Below are 16,636 nucleotides of genomic sequence, written 5' to 3' on the forward strand. Positions count from 1 at the left end.
AAGGCAAATCAAGAAACTTGAATCGATGATAAAAATATAGTAAGGTAGAACCGCTGAGAGTCACTTTTAAAATTCTTGATGTTTCCAAACAATTTAATCTTTAAATTTACTCACAAACTCACACACACATTTTCATTTTTAATCTCAAGCAACAACAATTTCGTACAATTTCAATTTTTTATTTTCACTTTTATATGATTTTAAAATGTTGGCAAACTAAAAAAAAAAAAATCATGGCCGACAAATTGAGAGAACGGTTATACCTTGCTATGTTTTTATCATGCTTGAAACGCCTTGACGGTACAGAAGAATGTGTACTCTTCCCTTTTCTTTCTTCCACTGGCAAGCAGAATTAATCTCGATTTATTTCCTGTCAATTGGCTATCTTATAAAACATTTTAAAGGCAAATTTTCAAATCAGATAGTGTAAAATCAATATATGTAAATCCTTGTTTTCGTTCTTATTACTTCGCCTGGTACAATAGCTCTGATCCAATACTTTTCGTGAAAAATCCTGTAAAACTGTCAAACAGCAAAATTACTCTCTGAAGTGAGAGTAAAAAGTGTGTAACAACAAAAAGTCCGGGAACAAAAAACCATTTTTCCTGTAAAAACCAGTGATTGCTTGACACTTTTCATGATTTTACCAGAAGAAAAAGTTCGGGTAAAATCTTGCAACTTCATTCTCTACACAACTCTCCAAAAGTCGCCCTAATTTACAGGATTTTGGAGGATTTTGGAGTACGGGAACATTTTTCCTGCAACTTCCTGCAAGTTCGTGTAAAATTCTGTAAGTTCATGGAGTACTGGATCAGAGGTAATTTCACCATAACAGGAACCGTGTAAATCATACATATTTTAAATTTATGGCAATATTTATATATATTTATGTACATATGTACATACATATGAGGCCATAAATGCCAGAGGAGCCTATCTAAAAAAAAAATGAGTTATATGAGAAAGAAGGATCTATAAAAACTAAGACCGCATTTAGTTTACTAAAAAAGTTCAATGCACATACGTGATGCTACATTTTATAGTAATAGAAAACTAAAAGGGCGCGCCTCTGGCTATTACCGTTTCGATTCTAGTAATGCATTTAAGATGCACCCCAACTTTTTTTGAAATGTCAGCCTCATATATACAATGCACATAGAACTTGCATCGTTACGTTATCACTAATTATTTCGCTATTTGCTCTTATAATATATTTGAGATCTTTATCCTACAATATTACTGTTTGCAATTAAAATTTGTATTTGTCCTTTCATCTTTTGCTTTAAACTATTTTGATGAAGAAATATTGTAATTTTCCATTTATGGTTTATGTTAATGTCTTGAACAATGAAGTTTGTGTTTATGTAAACTCATGCAAAATAGGTTCCTAAGTTATTACGATGTATTCCATTTTCCTTAATTTTCATTTACCTAATAGATATGTATGTATTTGTGAATTCATCATACAATTTGTTTTCAATTTTAATTTGAGAAATAATGTCGAATGTCACACAGAAATTTTGTGTTTGGGGATTTTGATTTGGGGATTTTAATTCGGAATTTTGATTTTGGAGATATTGTGGTACACCATTGGAAAAACAATCAATTCAGCACAATGAGTTGCCAGCGAATATCCCACCGATAAGATAAAATGAAGTGTCAACGAAACAAAAGTGAGAAGAGCAGGAGCAATAATACCGGCAATATTATTACGTTAAAATATATACATATGTTCTTGTTCAATTCAAAATAGAGCTGAACGAATGTCTTTGCGCCACAAAAAAGCAACGGTCTAGCAACGCCAAGACGTGAATTTTTTCTTGAGAGCCGCCAAGGCGCATCCATATAAGTAAAAGTCCCATGTATTTTGTTATTGATTTTTGGTACATTAGGATGTCAAAATGAAAGAAAATAGGAGAAAATTTTCACCATTTCGTTTTGTTTACATCCTGTAGTTAAACCATTGCGTCTTCGATGACATTCCGCTGTACTAGTGTAGAGACAATAAGTAAGAAAATCTAAGTTCTGGCGAAGCCGAACATTAAATACCCGGCGCAAGTATTAAATATATGTGTTTCGCCTTTCCGAAAGCTACCGCTACATGGTAAGCCGGTGTATCAATTTTGAGTAAACTAGCGTCCTTAAATTTTGAAATATTGAAGTTTCAAGCATTTCTGAAATTTACTTTTATATGAAAAGCCTCCGTAATTTTAGTCCGATTTCAATAATTTTCAACGTTTTGCTTCTATGTGGCAAGCATAATAACCACACCCGGGTTTGGTACAAATTTGTAGAACGGTTACCGAGATACATATATGTGATCATAGGTGGGCGGTGCCACGCCCATTTTCCGAAATTTTATCATAAACGTATTTCTTGGTAAAGAATTGTTGCAAGCATCAATTTTGAATAAATTAGCTTTAATATTTACTGATTTATCGAAGATTTCGTATTTCTCTAAATTACCGTTATATGGGAAGTGGGCGTGGTTATTATCCGATTTTCGGCCATTTCATATGTTATACCCAGGCCAACAACTGTGCCAAGTTTGGAAGAAATTGGTGCAGCGGTTACCAAGATATACACATGTAACCATAAGTGGGCGTGGCTACGCCCATTTTCCAAAAATTTACAATATTCTTATTTTAAGTCTAAAACTTATTGTGAATATCAGTTTTGAGTGAATAATCTTCAGTATTTACTAAAATATCGCAGTTTTCGTATTTCTGAAAATTACCGTTATATGGGAGGTAGGCGTGGTTATTGTCCGATTTTGCCCATTTTCAATACCATCCGTCCAAAAAGAAGTGCACGTACCAAGTTTCGTTACGATATCTAAATTTTTACTCGATTTATCGTGTGCACAGACGGACGGACGGACAGACAGTCACCGCTTAATCGATTTCTCTTTTCATTCTGATCATTTATGTATGTATACATTTGTCTATACATATCTATCTCGATTCGTTTTGCCTGTTACAAACAACCGTTATGTGAACAAAGTTAATATACCCTTGTGCACAAGTGCGCTCGGGTATAAAAGTATCTTATCAGCTGTTCAAGTAACACCACCTTGAATAGATGCGCCTTGAGAGCTGCAAACTGATTTAAGAAATTTTGATAGAAGAAAATTTCATTTCCATTTCTTGTGCGTCAATTTATATGTATGTATGTATGTATGTATGAATTTTTCGTTTTTCTTGAGAGCAGGACACAGCTCTTTAATCGTTATTTTAAATTGTTCTTAAATGTCAAGTTTTACATAATTTTAAAATAAAAATATATTTTTATTTAATTTCTACTTGACACTAATGAAATTTTCATTTAATATTCAGAGTTTCGAAACACGTTAGCTTTTTTTGCTCAGAAATCCACATTTAAATCATGATACAAAAATAGAAGGTAGTTTCATTTATTGACATTCGTTGTTGTTGCCGACCACGTGACTTTTAACAAGTTTGTGACATTTAACTAAAACCATGCTACCAGATTCACTAGCAGCAACATTTTTGTTTCTTGAAAAAGGATAAAAAAACGTTTGAAGTACGTTGAAAAGTTCGAAAATAAACACCCCTATTCTGCAACTCTTTCGTATTCGGATTTTGCTACGAATCGTAGAAAGAGTATGCTGCAATCCGAATCGTATTTTCGAACTTTCGAAATTCGTTACAATGGCATGCCTAAAAACGAACAAGTACGTCTTTTGTGTAATTTTGTACGAAAACAATTCTGTGTCGGAGGTGTGTTTGCAGGAAATACTAGCGGTGTTCATTTAAACAGATAAATTTGCGTTTCCCATATACGTACAATTTTATCCACTGCTTTATATAAAGGAGCAAAAAAGAATCTTTGTTGCCCCTTATCGAGAAACTTGGGTCCGGTTTAGTTATTTGTACAATGATATTCGGTTGTTGTGTCCAAGCGTATAACCCGAATCCAAAAACTTTAACATCACGTTTAATCAAAGGACTAAAATTTTATTTAAAATAAATGTTTCCAATTTCCGAGTACTAGCTTATTAATAAATTCGGTTTGAACTATGCACTTTTTTGCAAATTTCGACGTGGGTTCTGCGCAAAAATACTGTGGATGGCGTAGAAGTGTTGTATACCTTTGACATGCGGAGCGCCTCTTCTCCGGCAACACAGAAAGGAGAATCCTACTTAGTAAGAGTTATAATCCCTAAGCGCGGCTGAAGGCCGAAGCAAATGCAACAGGTGGTGGACCTAACAAAGTGCATGTTTTCAATGACTTGGAAGAAGCTGTTATTGCATTAACTGGATTGAGAACCAGTTCTTCAGGCATAGAAGTAGTTCTGGCTTGTAGATGACAGGGACATAGATGCGCCCATGGTTACTATGCTTGACAGCACTTCATGAGTGTTTTTTTTTAATTCCTTTCCACTTTGTTTTCCTTCATTTAGCTATCTTCGAAAAACAACTGATAGCTGGCAATGCTGCACATGTTTCCGCAATGGTTGCAGCATGTGGATTTTTCATTTTTCGTAGCGTAGCTAAGAATTACGAAATACGAAAATTCGGGTTCTAGAATAAGGGGGAAAGTCTTTTGCTAATGCAGTTTGATGACAAATTTTTGATGCAAAATATTTTTAAACCTCTAAACGAGGTACCGTTATCCGTGGAAGAGACAGGGGGTTGAGTTAAAATGATGCCATGCAACTTGTAACTTTTTGGATTCTCGGAATTTTCTGATAAAGATGTGGTGCTGCTTAAAAATATGTATATATGCATGCACATAAGATGAAAAGTACTGCAGTTTCATTTTCTAAAATTTTTATTTATAGAAAAATGCATAGTAAAAGACAATTCGAGGACAGTTCGGTTATTTGTGAAATGATTTTGGGTTATCGTGTCCAAACGCGTGACCCGAATCAAAAAATTTTGACATATGCCGCTAGTCAGAGGATTAAGCTTTAATTTAAAACAAAGATTTCGGTTTGCATTTTTTTGTAAATTTGGAGATGGATTTTACGCAAAAATACTGTGGATTGTGAAAATGATAATTTTACTCTATTTCGAAATGGGCCCCGAGTGTCTGTAGAAAAGGCAGGGAGGCGAAGAATGACTTATCTGCAAGTTTATACTGCGCTCTTTCTAATGACTGGAGTTTTAGGTGCCACACTTCCCCCTCCGCTTCCTCCGAAATATCATTGCACAAATAACTGAACATTTCCCACGCACAACAATTAAATCCTCTGATGTATTGTTTGATTCCTGTCAATGTGGCAAGGTAGCTCATAATTTTGTACAATTTATGAAACTTCAAAAACTTATTTTTTGTCAAATATTTTGGAATGAAACTACCTTCTTTTTGTATCATGCATTTAAATTATAAAAAAAAATATATTTAAATACATAAAATATTTTACCAACTTTTCTCTTTCTTAGGGCCATCAACTTTTTTTCTATGATTTATGTTTCTATGCTGTTTAGCTCTAAAAGTATCGTGCATCACCATCAACACATTCTCATTTTTGTGTAACATAACTAAACATTCTCATTTTAAGACTTTTTTTCCCTTTTTGGCTAGCACTGCTGTAAAGGCATACATAGCATACATTCAGGCGCCCGGTATTAGCAGTCGCGCCTAAACAGCAACACTGAATGTCTAACTTGACCGGGCTATAATCTGAGGTTTAAATTTTTTCTTTAATAATTTCAGGATTAAAAAATGTTGTTTCAAAAATTGATCACCGTAGAGGTTACGCGCAAAGTAAAAATTAATAATAATAATGAAATTATTTTGACACTTAAACTTTTGCTAAGTGTTTGGTCGAGTTTCTCCTCCAATTTGTGGTGTGTGTACTGATCAGAGATCGAAAATAACCGTCACCAAGTGTCTTGTATGGTGTTTACCACTGACACAAACACTCATCTCTCAAGCAAAGAGTGTTTCTCTCCGTTGTGGGTTATTTATCAACTGCTAAAACTTCCCTTAGGCAAATACACTTTGGCAGGGACCTTTATTTTTAAGTGTCTTAATTTGTGGGTTGTTGTAAGACTGAAAAAGAATAAGGGCCGTTTGCACCATGTCTAGTTAACGCTAACTGGAGGTACATCCTTCAGTTAAGCACGTTAACTGCTTTATCGATCACATGTTATATGATGGGTGTCGATAACGTCGATAAAGATGTTTAACTGGGAGTTAGAATTAACTAGACATGGTGCAAACGGCCCTAAGTGGGCGTACATAAGTGGAAGCAAAGCGTTAGGCATTTCTTTACACGACATATACGTACACATACATGTGCGAACATTTATGACAAAGAAGAGAGCGTGCACATTAATAATATGATACACTGAAAATAATCCCGAAAAATTCTTGAAAATTCCGATTTAGTCCCCAGCATACCGAAAATCCCAAAGTAGTCTCGAAAACCCCGAAATAGTCCAAAATTCCCGAAAATTCCGTAATAGTCACGAAGATTCCGAAAATCCCGAAGAAGTCTCGAAAATTCCGAATTAGTCGCAAGGATCCCGAAAATCTCAAAGTAGTCTCGAAACCCCCGAAATAGTCCAAAAATTCCAAAGTAGTCCCGAAGATTCCCAAATATTAATTATTCCCAAAAATCCCGAATATTTGCGTAGAACTGGAAGTTGGAAGATACTTGCATATCTTATTTGCGTTGCATAACAAAAGTATTACTTAGATGAAAAATTATAAATGAAATTGATTCGCTCTACAAATCAAATCAAAAATTTCTATTTCTTATTTGGTTGACAGATCAAATCACTAATAAATTTTATTTTTTATTTGGTCAACAAACCAAATCACAAATCAAATATATTTCTTAATTGATAGCGGATTTTAAATCAATAAGGATTTAATATCACGCAACCCTGCAAACACTGAACATTCGAAATTTCGTAATCGGCTCGCGGCGTTATCTTAACCCAACCTAACCTGTACTTCTTTGAGCTATGAAATAGTTGGTACCATTACGTATGAGTAACATTATTTCCTGCTAATTTTTCATACAAAAAATCTTTGCGCATTTTCATTTGACCACTCAAGATATACCACTCAAGATTAAGTGGAACCACTTTGTTTCTTTTAGCTGAATAACGGTAAATTGCAAATATCTCGAAAACTTATACATATAGGGTATTCACAGTTTACTTCTAAAGTTAAAAGGTGGTAACTTTAACAAGATAACACACTCGAACTGTGAGCAACCCTTACGTTTAAATAAAGTATTAAGTTGATCAACAATACCACGCATTGCTAGACCGTTTGCCTTTCACGCGTTTGTGTTTAGAGAGCATCAACAAACCACATACATATTTCCCTCTATTCTCTCTTCTCTTTTTTATACTCAGCTAGCACAGCGCAAAAAAAAAAAGAACCTTTGCCAGCTTCAGGCAGGCGCAAAGCGAGACTTATGTACAAGCAGCGCTGCGCCCAAAGCGAAATTCACGTATGTATGTACAAGCAGCGATAGATGCCAGTTTAACACAAAACATAAACATGAGACAAAGTCGAGTAATTTTACCCAAAAGTGTTATCTCAAATTAGTATGGGAACCAACAACAAACAAAGTTACCACATGGTAAAATGTTTTAAAGTTACCAGGTGGCAAAATTAACACAGTAGATAATATAGAACTGTGAGCACCCTAATAGAAAAAACAATAATAATACATAGGAATTGGATAGGGGCATTCGTGGAGCAAAAAAAACACCGTGTTATCAAATAACCTGAGCAGGGACAAGTAGTTTTGTTGGCAGTTGGTTTAGTACATCTTAAAATACCGTTCGCAAAAGCAAAAAAAAACGGCTTTATTGTTTGGATCGTATAATACTGTTTTTAATCCTAAAATGATTTAAAACGGGAGGACTACTAATGGGTAAGCAGTTTGTGTGGAAATGGTCCATGTAGTATAATCAAAACTAATATATAATTCTGAATTTCATAATATTTAGATATGCACGATTACTAACATACTACTTACAATATAGTATATATTAGACTATCCTCCTCCCTACGGCTAAAAAGCACAAATACGGAGAGTATGCATATCACAATTTGCAAAAATTTTTCCCATATATTCTTGGGACAGTCTAGTATATGTATGTATATTTACATACATATGTATGTATGTATGTAAATATAATGTTATACACTTTTTCAGATTTGTACCAAATAACAATGGCATATGCTTACTGGAAGTCTGGTAAAACTGAGGACCAAGCTGTATTTGATTTGTTTTTTCGCACGAATCCGTTTCATGGAGAGTTTACCATTTTTGCTGGATTGGAGGAATGCCTAAAATTTTTAGACAGCTTTCACTATTCAGATAGCGGTAAGTTGTAGACAATGTATATATCGTTACCTTAATATAGAAAGGCCCTAACTCATTTTCTTTCGGAATCCAGCTTTATTTAGAAGTCGGCTGATTACTTCTTAACCTTCTAATAGAATTAAAAACAATTCTATCAAAATTAAATTACATACAACCTTTAATAAAAAAAGCGTTTGAAATAAATTCGCAACTAAAAAAGTGTACTTTTGATTAGCTTTTAAAACTACTATGTGAAGAAATAAAAATATTAGATAGGGCCCTTCTATATTAAGGTAACGATATGTATTTTCTTTGCTATTGCATAAATGAGAAATTATTTTCCGTATTATTTCTCTCTCAGATATTGAATACCTCAGGCAAACATTACCCGAGGGAGTAGAGAATGACTTTTTTAACTACTTAGCTAGTTTAACAGCAAAAGATGTTACTTTATATGCCATTGATGAGGGCACAGTAGCATTCCCCAGGTAAAATATTTTTTAATTAGCATTTTTATCTGACTGCAGCTGATATAAATTAAGTGTGGAATGAAAATGTAGAGTCGTAAGATAAAGCAAGATTTGTTAAAAGGTAATTTTGAATTCAAATCACATATGTATGTATGTATGTATATAGAGGCCATTTTAAGAAGTGATTAACTTATAAATATGCAAAGATTGACTAAAAAGCCAAATTTGATTATAAAATTTTAAAAGCATACTCACTCCTTACCAAGGCGAGTTCATAAAAGCGGTAGTTCCAAAACAAAAACTTACATTTATTTTGGTTTTGCTTTCGGTAAATAAAGGTCAAATTGCAGCTATTCTTCACTCAAGGAAAGGGACAGAAAATTTCCAAACCCTCAATTTCTCACTCACTCATCATTTGTTTACTGAGGCGAATCAAATCAGCTGTTCTAGCAACACCACCTTATATAAATTCGCCTTGCTCTTAACATTCACAAAGTTGAAGTGTCGTTTATTTCGAAATATGATTTTAATGATCAAAATCGACTTTTACTTTGTTTACAATAATGGACCAATAATCCAAAAAGTACTTTGCTTTTGCTGTAAATTGTCATGATATAAAAATACGAGTATTTTTCTTGGGAGCTGCAAACTGGTTAAACAAATTGTGCTAGAAGAAAATTTCTTTTCCATTTCTTGTGCGTCATTTTATATACATTTCGTTTTTCTTGAGAGCTGTCCTAAACTATGACTAGTATTTTAAGATTTTTATTTTACGGTACATTTTAGCTGATATAATTCAGATTAAGTCTTCTTCATCACATTTGCGATCTGATCGAAACCTGTGGTCATAGCCTTTATGGTTATAGTTACGAATCAATTTCAAGTTCATAGGTTTACTTTTTCATCTTCTTCTAAGCAATATTCATAGATGGAATTTTCCACTACACACAAAAACAAAGCTTTTGCTAACGAAATTAAATTTTTGCTGCTAAAATTATTATAATTGTAAAAGTATTCCAAAAACTAATGGGACATAAATATGCGTACATATATAATATTAATTTTCTGTACATATAACAGACCCAAGAGATTTTGAAACTTTTTCTCGAAAATGCGGCTTTTAAATATATATATGCTGGAGGATACACCTCTGTACAAAAAGTCAAAGCTATATCTCTAAAATTACGAGATTTGTTAACATTATTAGATCAGTTCTGTAAGCATTTTCTATGCAAATTTAAACAGCTTTTTGTGTCTCCTTAAAATTTCAATCTAGTCAAAAAGATCTTTCGCGTTGATGGTGACGATGTCATCAGCCTTAAAGGCGCTTATCTTTTAAACGCTGAATAAGACGTATGTACTTGCAAATAACAAGTATACGTAAATTCATATTTATGGGCTTATACAAGTGCGGAAATTTTAGTAACAGCATATAAGTATTTGCCATACCATGTATTTTATATTTTTATCGACATATGTATGTATGCATTTACATATGTTTGTTGATGTTTTGTATTTTATGACATAGAGTACCTATTATCAAAGTGGAAGGCCCGTTGATAATTGTGCAGTTACTAGAGACAACTTTGTTGACGTTGGTAAATTATGCCAGGTATTGTATTTATTTATATATTTGCCTTACAAGTTACATACTGTACAAATATATTTAATCGTGCGCTATTTAATTTCAGTTTAATGGCAACGAATGCGGCACGTTATCGCATGGTGGCAGGCAAACATGTTAAACTGTTGGAATTCGGCTTACGACGCGCTCAAGGACCCGATGGTGGGCTATCAGCTTCAAAATATTCCTACACAGGTAATTTCGTAGAAATGTAATAAACAAATATGAGATCGAAGGTTAATACATAGACCACGGATAGTGTTTAGGATTTATTTTTGCCTCCAAATGTTTTGCATCGAAATGGTTCGAAAGTGAAAATTTGTTGGCAACTTTTTACATATTAAAGCATCGCATGCTTATTGCTTATAATCAATTAAAAATACTATTCTGTGGATTCGCCATCTATGCGAGTGCCTCATTGATTTAAATGCTCAAACCATTTGCTCTGTGTAAAAGTTTTTTTGCCAGCTACTTTATGATGTGTTTGCATGCAATCACTTTAATGTGTTACTCTTTGACAGGGCATGAGTCAGACATGAAGTAACACTTTCTTATGCATACACTATACAAAGGATAGTTATACATATTGTACGTACATATATACTTTCATATACATTTATACAGAGGTATCATGATTTCATGCATACATAAGGATGTAATTTTATGTATAGTATATACATATGCATATACATGCATGCATACATATGCATGTAAGAACGGAGTGTGTGTGAACAATTATTGTTTTAGAACAATGCTCAAGGCAATAAAAAGCGAAAAGTGTCTGGGGATTTCCTTCAAAAACATTTATGTATGCGCGTGGAAATGGTATTTGTTAAGGTAAGGTTGTTAGGTGTATTCATGTACCATTCCGTGCCAACCCATTCTTTTAGGCCTGACGTAAACAAGCCGAGAAGGATTAGCTTGCACAATAATACCAGAAATTCAAATGCTATTGCAACACTTTTACGCTGAGGCAACTGTTAATTTTGAAGCGAAAATTTTCACACAAAAACACACATTCCTTAATGAAGAAATGCGGTGCACATATGTATGTATGTATATTCCTTTACTTATGTACTTTAAGTGAAAAGTTAAGCGTTTTTGTGCTGAAACTAATATTTTTGATAAGAATGCGCAAGGTAGTTTGAATGCGTAGAATTAATTATAATAGATTGGCGCTTACACCATACGTTAGTGTTTGACCGAGCTTTTCCTCCGGTTTGTGGCGTGCGCCTGAATGTTGTCACACAAAAGGGCAGGTCCTACAGTTTTACGCCGACTCCAAACGGCGATTGTATTTTTATGAGAAGCTGTTTTTCATAGCTGAAATACACTCGGAGGGTTGCCTTTGCCTGCCGAGGGGCAACCGCTATTAGAAAAACCCTTTTTTTTTACCAGAACGTTGAATTTATAGCAGTAAATGGTGAACAAATTAAACATAAATTTTCAGATCATTGACAGCTGTTGGGAACATTAAAGTGTCCAAAATAACGGTAAGGAAAGTCTAAAAGGAAGTACTATACTTCTTCTGCCTAAAATAAGAAACCAACCCTGAATTGATGGATGTAACTGGATTTCCATACCATGAAATAGGCCTTGCCTGTATTTAAATTGTGCGCCTCATCGTATCTTAATTTCATAGTTTTCGTCCAAAGAACATAATCCAGAAAAACAAAATGAATATGAACGGAATCGAAGAAATTAAGTGTACTTGAAGCTAACCTTTTCTGCTATAAATATTTTCCAGGATTTCATAGTTCGTATAATATGCGCCTTTGTAAAGTCAAACCTTAACCTTTTTCGAAATCGTTTGCTTTCGTAACTGATCTAAATCTACGTCTTCAAACAGTGTTGGCACTAATCGATACATTTTTTAATCAATTAGTTAATTCGATTAAATTCAATCCGATTACAGTTAATCATGATCAATTTTAATCTGATTAAATAGTTAATCGTAACCGCGATTAAAAAAATAAATTTTTAATCATTAACCCTTAATTTGATTAAGTCGGTTTGGTGTTTAATTAATTTATGATGGAATTTTCCTGTGCACACAAGGCCAGTTAATCGGGTATGGCAAAGTCGGTTTTCCTAAACAATATGGTGTGCATTTTCATTAAGATCTATTCCAAGAGACGTTTAACAAACTAGGTTTTAATATCCTTCTGCACATCTGTGCTGGGTTGTAAAAGTTCCCAGTTCATATATTACTAATAACAATAATTATATTTTTTTATATTATGTGCTTTTTATAAGCGTAAAACAAAAAATAATTACTATAACTGGTTTTTGGTTTGAAATTCGTATTTTCCATTAATTGGATTAACGATTAAAAAAATTTAATCATTAATCGCACAGTTGATTACGATTAATTAATTTTAATCGTCAATCCCGATTAACGTTTTAATCGTTAATCAGATTAACATTTTCCCAACACTGGTGGAAAGTCACCATCGATCCCATAACTGAAAAACAATTTATTCAATGTCAAATTGGTTTTTTTTGAATTTTTCAGCCAAACTTTAAAGTTTATCACAAAGGTGTAGATCATGCCGAAATTTGCACTTTATTGTACTAGAAATTAATGGGGTACAAATTCTAAAAATTATTAATAAAAAGTTTGTTATTGTTGTGAAATTTTTTAATTTTTTCTACAAAGTTCGAAAAGTGGATTTATATGGTATTATATAGTTAACAATACATAATAAAAAAAATAATAAACATTACTAAAAGAAAAGAAAGATTGTCAAAATTGGTGAAAATGTTGTGTCGCTATTTTTTCACGTTACTGTATGTATGTATATGCACTTTAGATATCGTTCTGTATCAACGACTTATAAATTTATACTCCTTCTGTGCATTGAAAAATGAAAAAAAAAAATCGTAAAAGTGCAGTATTTCGAAACAAAAACAGCAGTTTCCATTTTGGGAACCGAAAAAAAGGATAATACTGCAAAACATAGTATAGATACGAGCATTAGGTTCGCAAAAGCAAACAAAAATAAAAAAGAGTTGGTGGTTTATTATTAATATACACACTTGTATGTTATCCTGTTTTTCAAAAATAATAATAATAAAATATGCTGGGACTTTATCAGACTGAGAATATTTAAACTTTTTTTATGCTTTCTCAATAAATGTTAATATTTGTAATCAAGGTGGTTTCGATGGTACCTCCAATGTGCTGGCAGGAAAACTTTTCAACATACCAGTCAAGGGCACTCATGCGCACGCTTACATAACTTCATTTTCTGGTATTGGCGAGTTAAAGACACGTTTGTTACGGCATAAGACGACAGGTATGTTTAAGTGCCGAGTTTGTAATTAGTAAACACGGCCAGTTTTTAAAATATGGGCAAATATGTTTGAACACACAGGCATTACCGGTGACCTACTGGATCATGCAGTGCGACATCGTCAGGCGTTGGCAAATGTACTCGATGTGTCACAAGAAGAGTCGAGCGAAGGCGAGTTGGCCGCCATGGTGTCCTATGCAATAGCGTTTCCCGATGGATTTATGGCGCTAGTCGATACGTATGATGTTAAGAGGTATTTCGCTTCTAGGCAGATTCTCTCGGAACGACAATTTTTTCCTAATTTTGTTGTTTATCTATATTTAATTGATAATATTTTGTACTTTAGTTTTGTAAGATACTATCTCGAGTGTGTCACATATACTCACTCAAAAAAAAAACAGCAGTTCATTCATTATAAGTTGCACGCGTGCATTCATATATGCACTCTTAAAACACTTCATACATACGTATGCATGTATGTATATGTACATGGCTATGTACATACATACATACTTTCATATGTGTTTGACGTAATTTTGTTTTGTCCCGCTATGTATGTATTTCTGTGTGTAGCTTAATTAGTTTGCAACAAACGAATGCAAATATAACCAAATGTATTTAACAGCAAAGTTCAACCTACGAAATCAAATAGTGAAGACAGCGCAAAAGATTACAAAACGCCAAACAAATTAACTAAATTAAATGGCCAAAATCTTCAGGCGGCGGCTAATGGATATGGTGCTTCTAAGAACTTTCAAGTCAAAAAAGAAAGTCAAAATACTACTACGATTCGAAGATCATTTGCTGAGGCAAGTTCACCATTGAGTTCAAGCCGTAAAGCTAACGTCACCATTCGAAACAAAACTTCCCAACAACCACCGATTGAGTGTCATATTTCTATGTTGAACCAATCTTTATCTTCATCACCTCCAAACGCGTATCTGTCAAAATATGTCGAGAAGTCATTCAGGTAAATCATTTTAGGTTTATTAAACACTACAAGATTTTTTAAAAATGTACATACATATGTAGCTAAGAGTGAAAAGTTGCTATGCCCACTTATGAAAAAAAATATACATATTAATGTAGGAAACAAGATACATAAATGTATGTAGCTAAGAGTGAAAAGTTGCTATGCCCACATATGAAAAAAAAACTTCTTAATGTAGGAAACAAGTTAAAATGCATCGTTTCCTGAAAGAAACTAATTTACTAAGTTCCATGTAGAAAAAAAAATTAGGTAACTCAAAGAAATATATACAGACTCGTCATTAAAGTAGTCCATTCCGATTCGTATGGAGTTTTATTTTGACGTAACTTTGGGACATCCAGATAATTATTGTTCAAGCAAATGTCTAAGTGTTGTTTTCTCATGTAGGTTTTAAAATTTATCTGCCCATCAAACAAATTTTTTCAGAACAAAATTTGCGTATAAAGGGCAGACAAAAACAATTTAAAACCTACTTGAGAAAACGGCCCTAAAAAAATACACTTGGAAAGGTAAAGTTTTGACAAATACTTGAAAAACTGACTCCGGGAAAAGCCGGGCAGAGTGTCCAGATTGCGCGATTTGGCACCAATTCGGCGGTCTTATTTTGGATATTTGCGCGTAAAAATTTAGGAAATCGTGTTTGCGATTTTTCCCCCTTCAAGTAAATTTTTTTGTGCGCTTCATTTAAATTCGTCCAAGCGCGTGATAATTAAGTTATGGAATTAGAGCTTTAATTTCGATGTGGCAACACTTTTTATTGTTATCGATTTTGTTGTGGCATATCGAAAATTTGCCAATATTAAACCACCATTTACGACAACTCCCGCTGGGATGAGCATCTGAAGACCTGCAACCTCGCCTCTGGTGTGAGCAAGCTTTGGTCAACCGTGAGGTCGTTGTCCAACCCGACGAAGCGCGACGACAGAGTCGAGATAGACTTTGGTGACCACGCTTCGTCGGACCCGGAGAGATGCGCGGGCTATTTCAGCCGGCAGCTCATTCTGCATCCTCCGGTGGATAAAGCCAAACGTCGAGTGACCAGAAGGTTGCACAAAATGCCAAAACCTAGTGCGCCTCTTGTTTTCACCAACGGTGAGGTAAGGGTAGCCATCGGGATGCGAAAGCCTCCAAAGCCATTGGACCCGACGGAATATGCATGTTGATGCTGAAAAATTTGGGTCCTGCGGGAGTAGCGTACCTAACGGAGGTCCTCAACCTGTCAATGGCCACTCTCGTCATTCCAGATATCTGGAAAATGGGGAGAGTGGTCCCACTGCTCAAACCGGGGAAACCAGACAACAAAGGAGAGTCTTATCGCCCGATAGCGAAGACACTTGAGGCCCTGCTGCTCCCGTACTTCACGAACCACCTGACCCCAGCGAAGCATCAACATGGGTTCCGTAAAGTGCATAGTACAACAACAGCACTTAACGCCATAAACACTCAGATAACTCGTGGCCTAAACCGAAACCGCCCCTGTGAGAGAACTATTCTAGTAGCGTTGGACCTGTCCAAGGCGTTCGACACTGTCAGTCATTCAACGCTACTAGAAGGTATAGAGGCCTCCTCACTCCCACAGGGACTCAAACGGTGGTCGGCGAATTACCTGAGTGGTCGACACTCGTCAGTAATCTTCAGAGACAAAACCAGCAAGCCACGTAAAATTAAACAGGGGGTACCACAGGGTGGTGTCCTGTTCCCGCTACTGTTTAATTATTACATATCAAAGCTTCCTCAGCCACCAGAGGGTGTTAATATAGTGTCATATGCTGACGATTGTTCGATCATGGCGTCTGGGAATGGAATTGATGACTTGTGCTCAAAAGTAAACGGTTACCTCTCCGAACTTTCTCGCTTCTTCACTGCAAGGAGCCTAGCCCTATCCCCTGCGAAATCCTCGGCAACCCTTTTCACCACCTGGACGAAGGAGGTCAGACTGCCACTGGGTATTCA

The 16,636-nt window shown here is 34.8% G+C and overlaps 1 protein-coding gene across 4 annotated transcripts in view; it reads left to right on the forward strand.

Moving 5' to 3' along the window:
- LOC118751954 (nicotinate phosphoribosyltransferase-like) overlaps positions 1–16,636 on the forward strand; it is a gene marked incomplete at its 5' end in the record, with an annotated part of 47,037 nt that overhangs the window by 11,991 nt on the left and 18,410 nt on the right. For 3 of the 4 annotated variants that reach the window (XM_036486779.1, XM_036486780.1, XM_036486782.1), the window contains 7 exon segments: positions 8,153–8,323; positions 8,664–8,790; positions 10,301–10,384; positions 10,464–10,591; positions 13,555–13,695; positions 13,774–13,945; positions 14,318–14,662. In XM_036486779.1, coding sequence (XP_036342672.1) covers positions 8,153–8,323; positions 8,664–8,790; positions 10,301–10,384; positions 10,464–10,591; positions 13,555–13,695; positions 13,774–13,945; positions 14,318–14,662 — 1,168 coding nt within the window. 4 annotated transcript variants of the gene reach the window in all.

The sequence above is a fragment of the Rhagoletis pomonella genome, unplaced genomic scaffold (assembly GCF_013731165.1).
Source record: "Rhagoletis pomonella isolate Grant_MI unplaced genomic scaffold, Rhpom_1.0 Rhpom_scaffold_01110, whole genome shotgun sequence".
Lineage (NCBI taxonomy): Eukaryota > Metazoa > Arthropoda > Insecta > Diptera > Tephritidae > Rhagoletis > Rhagoletis pomonella.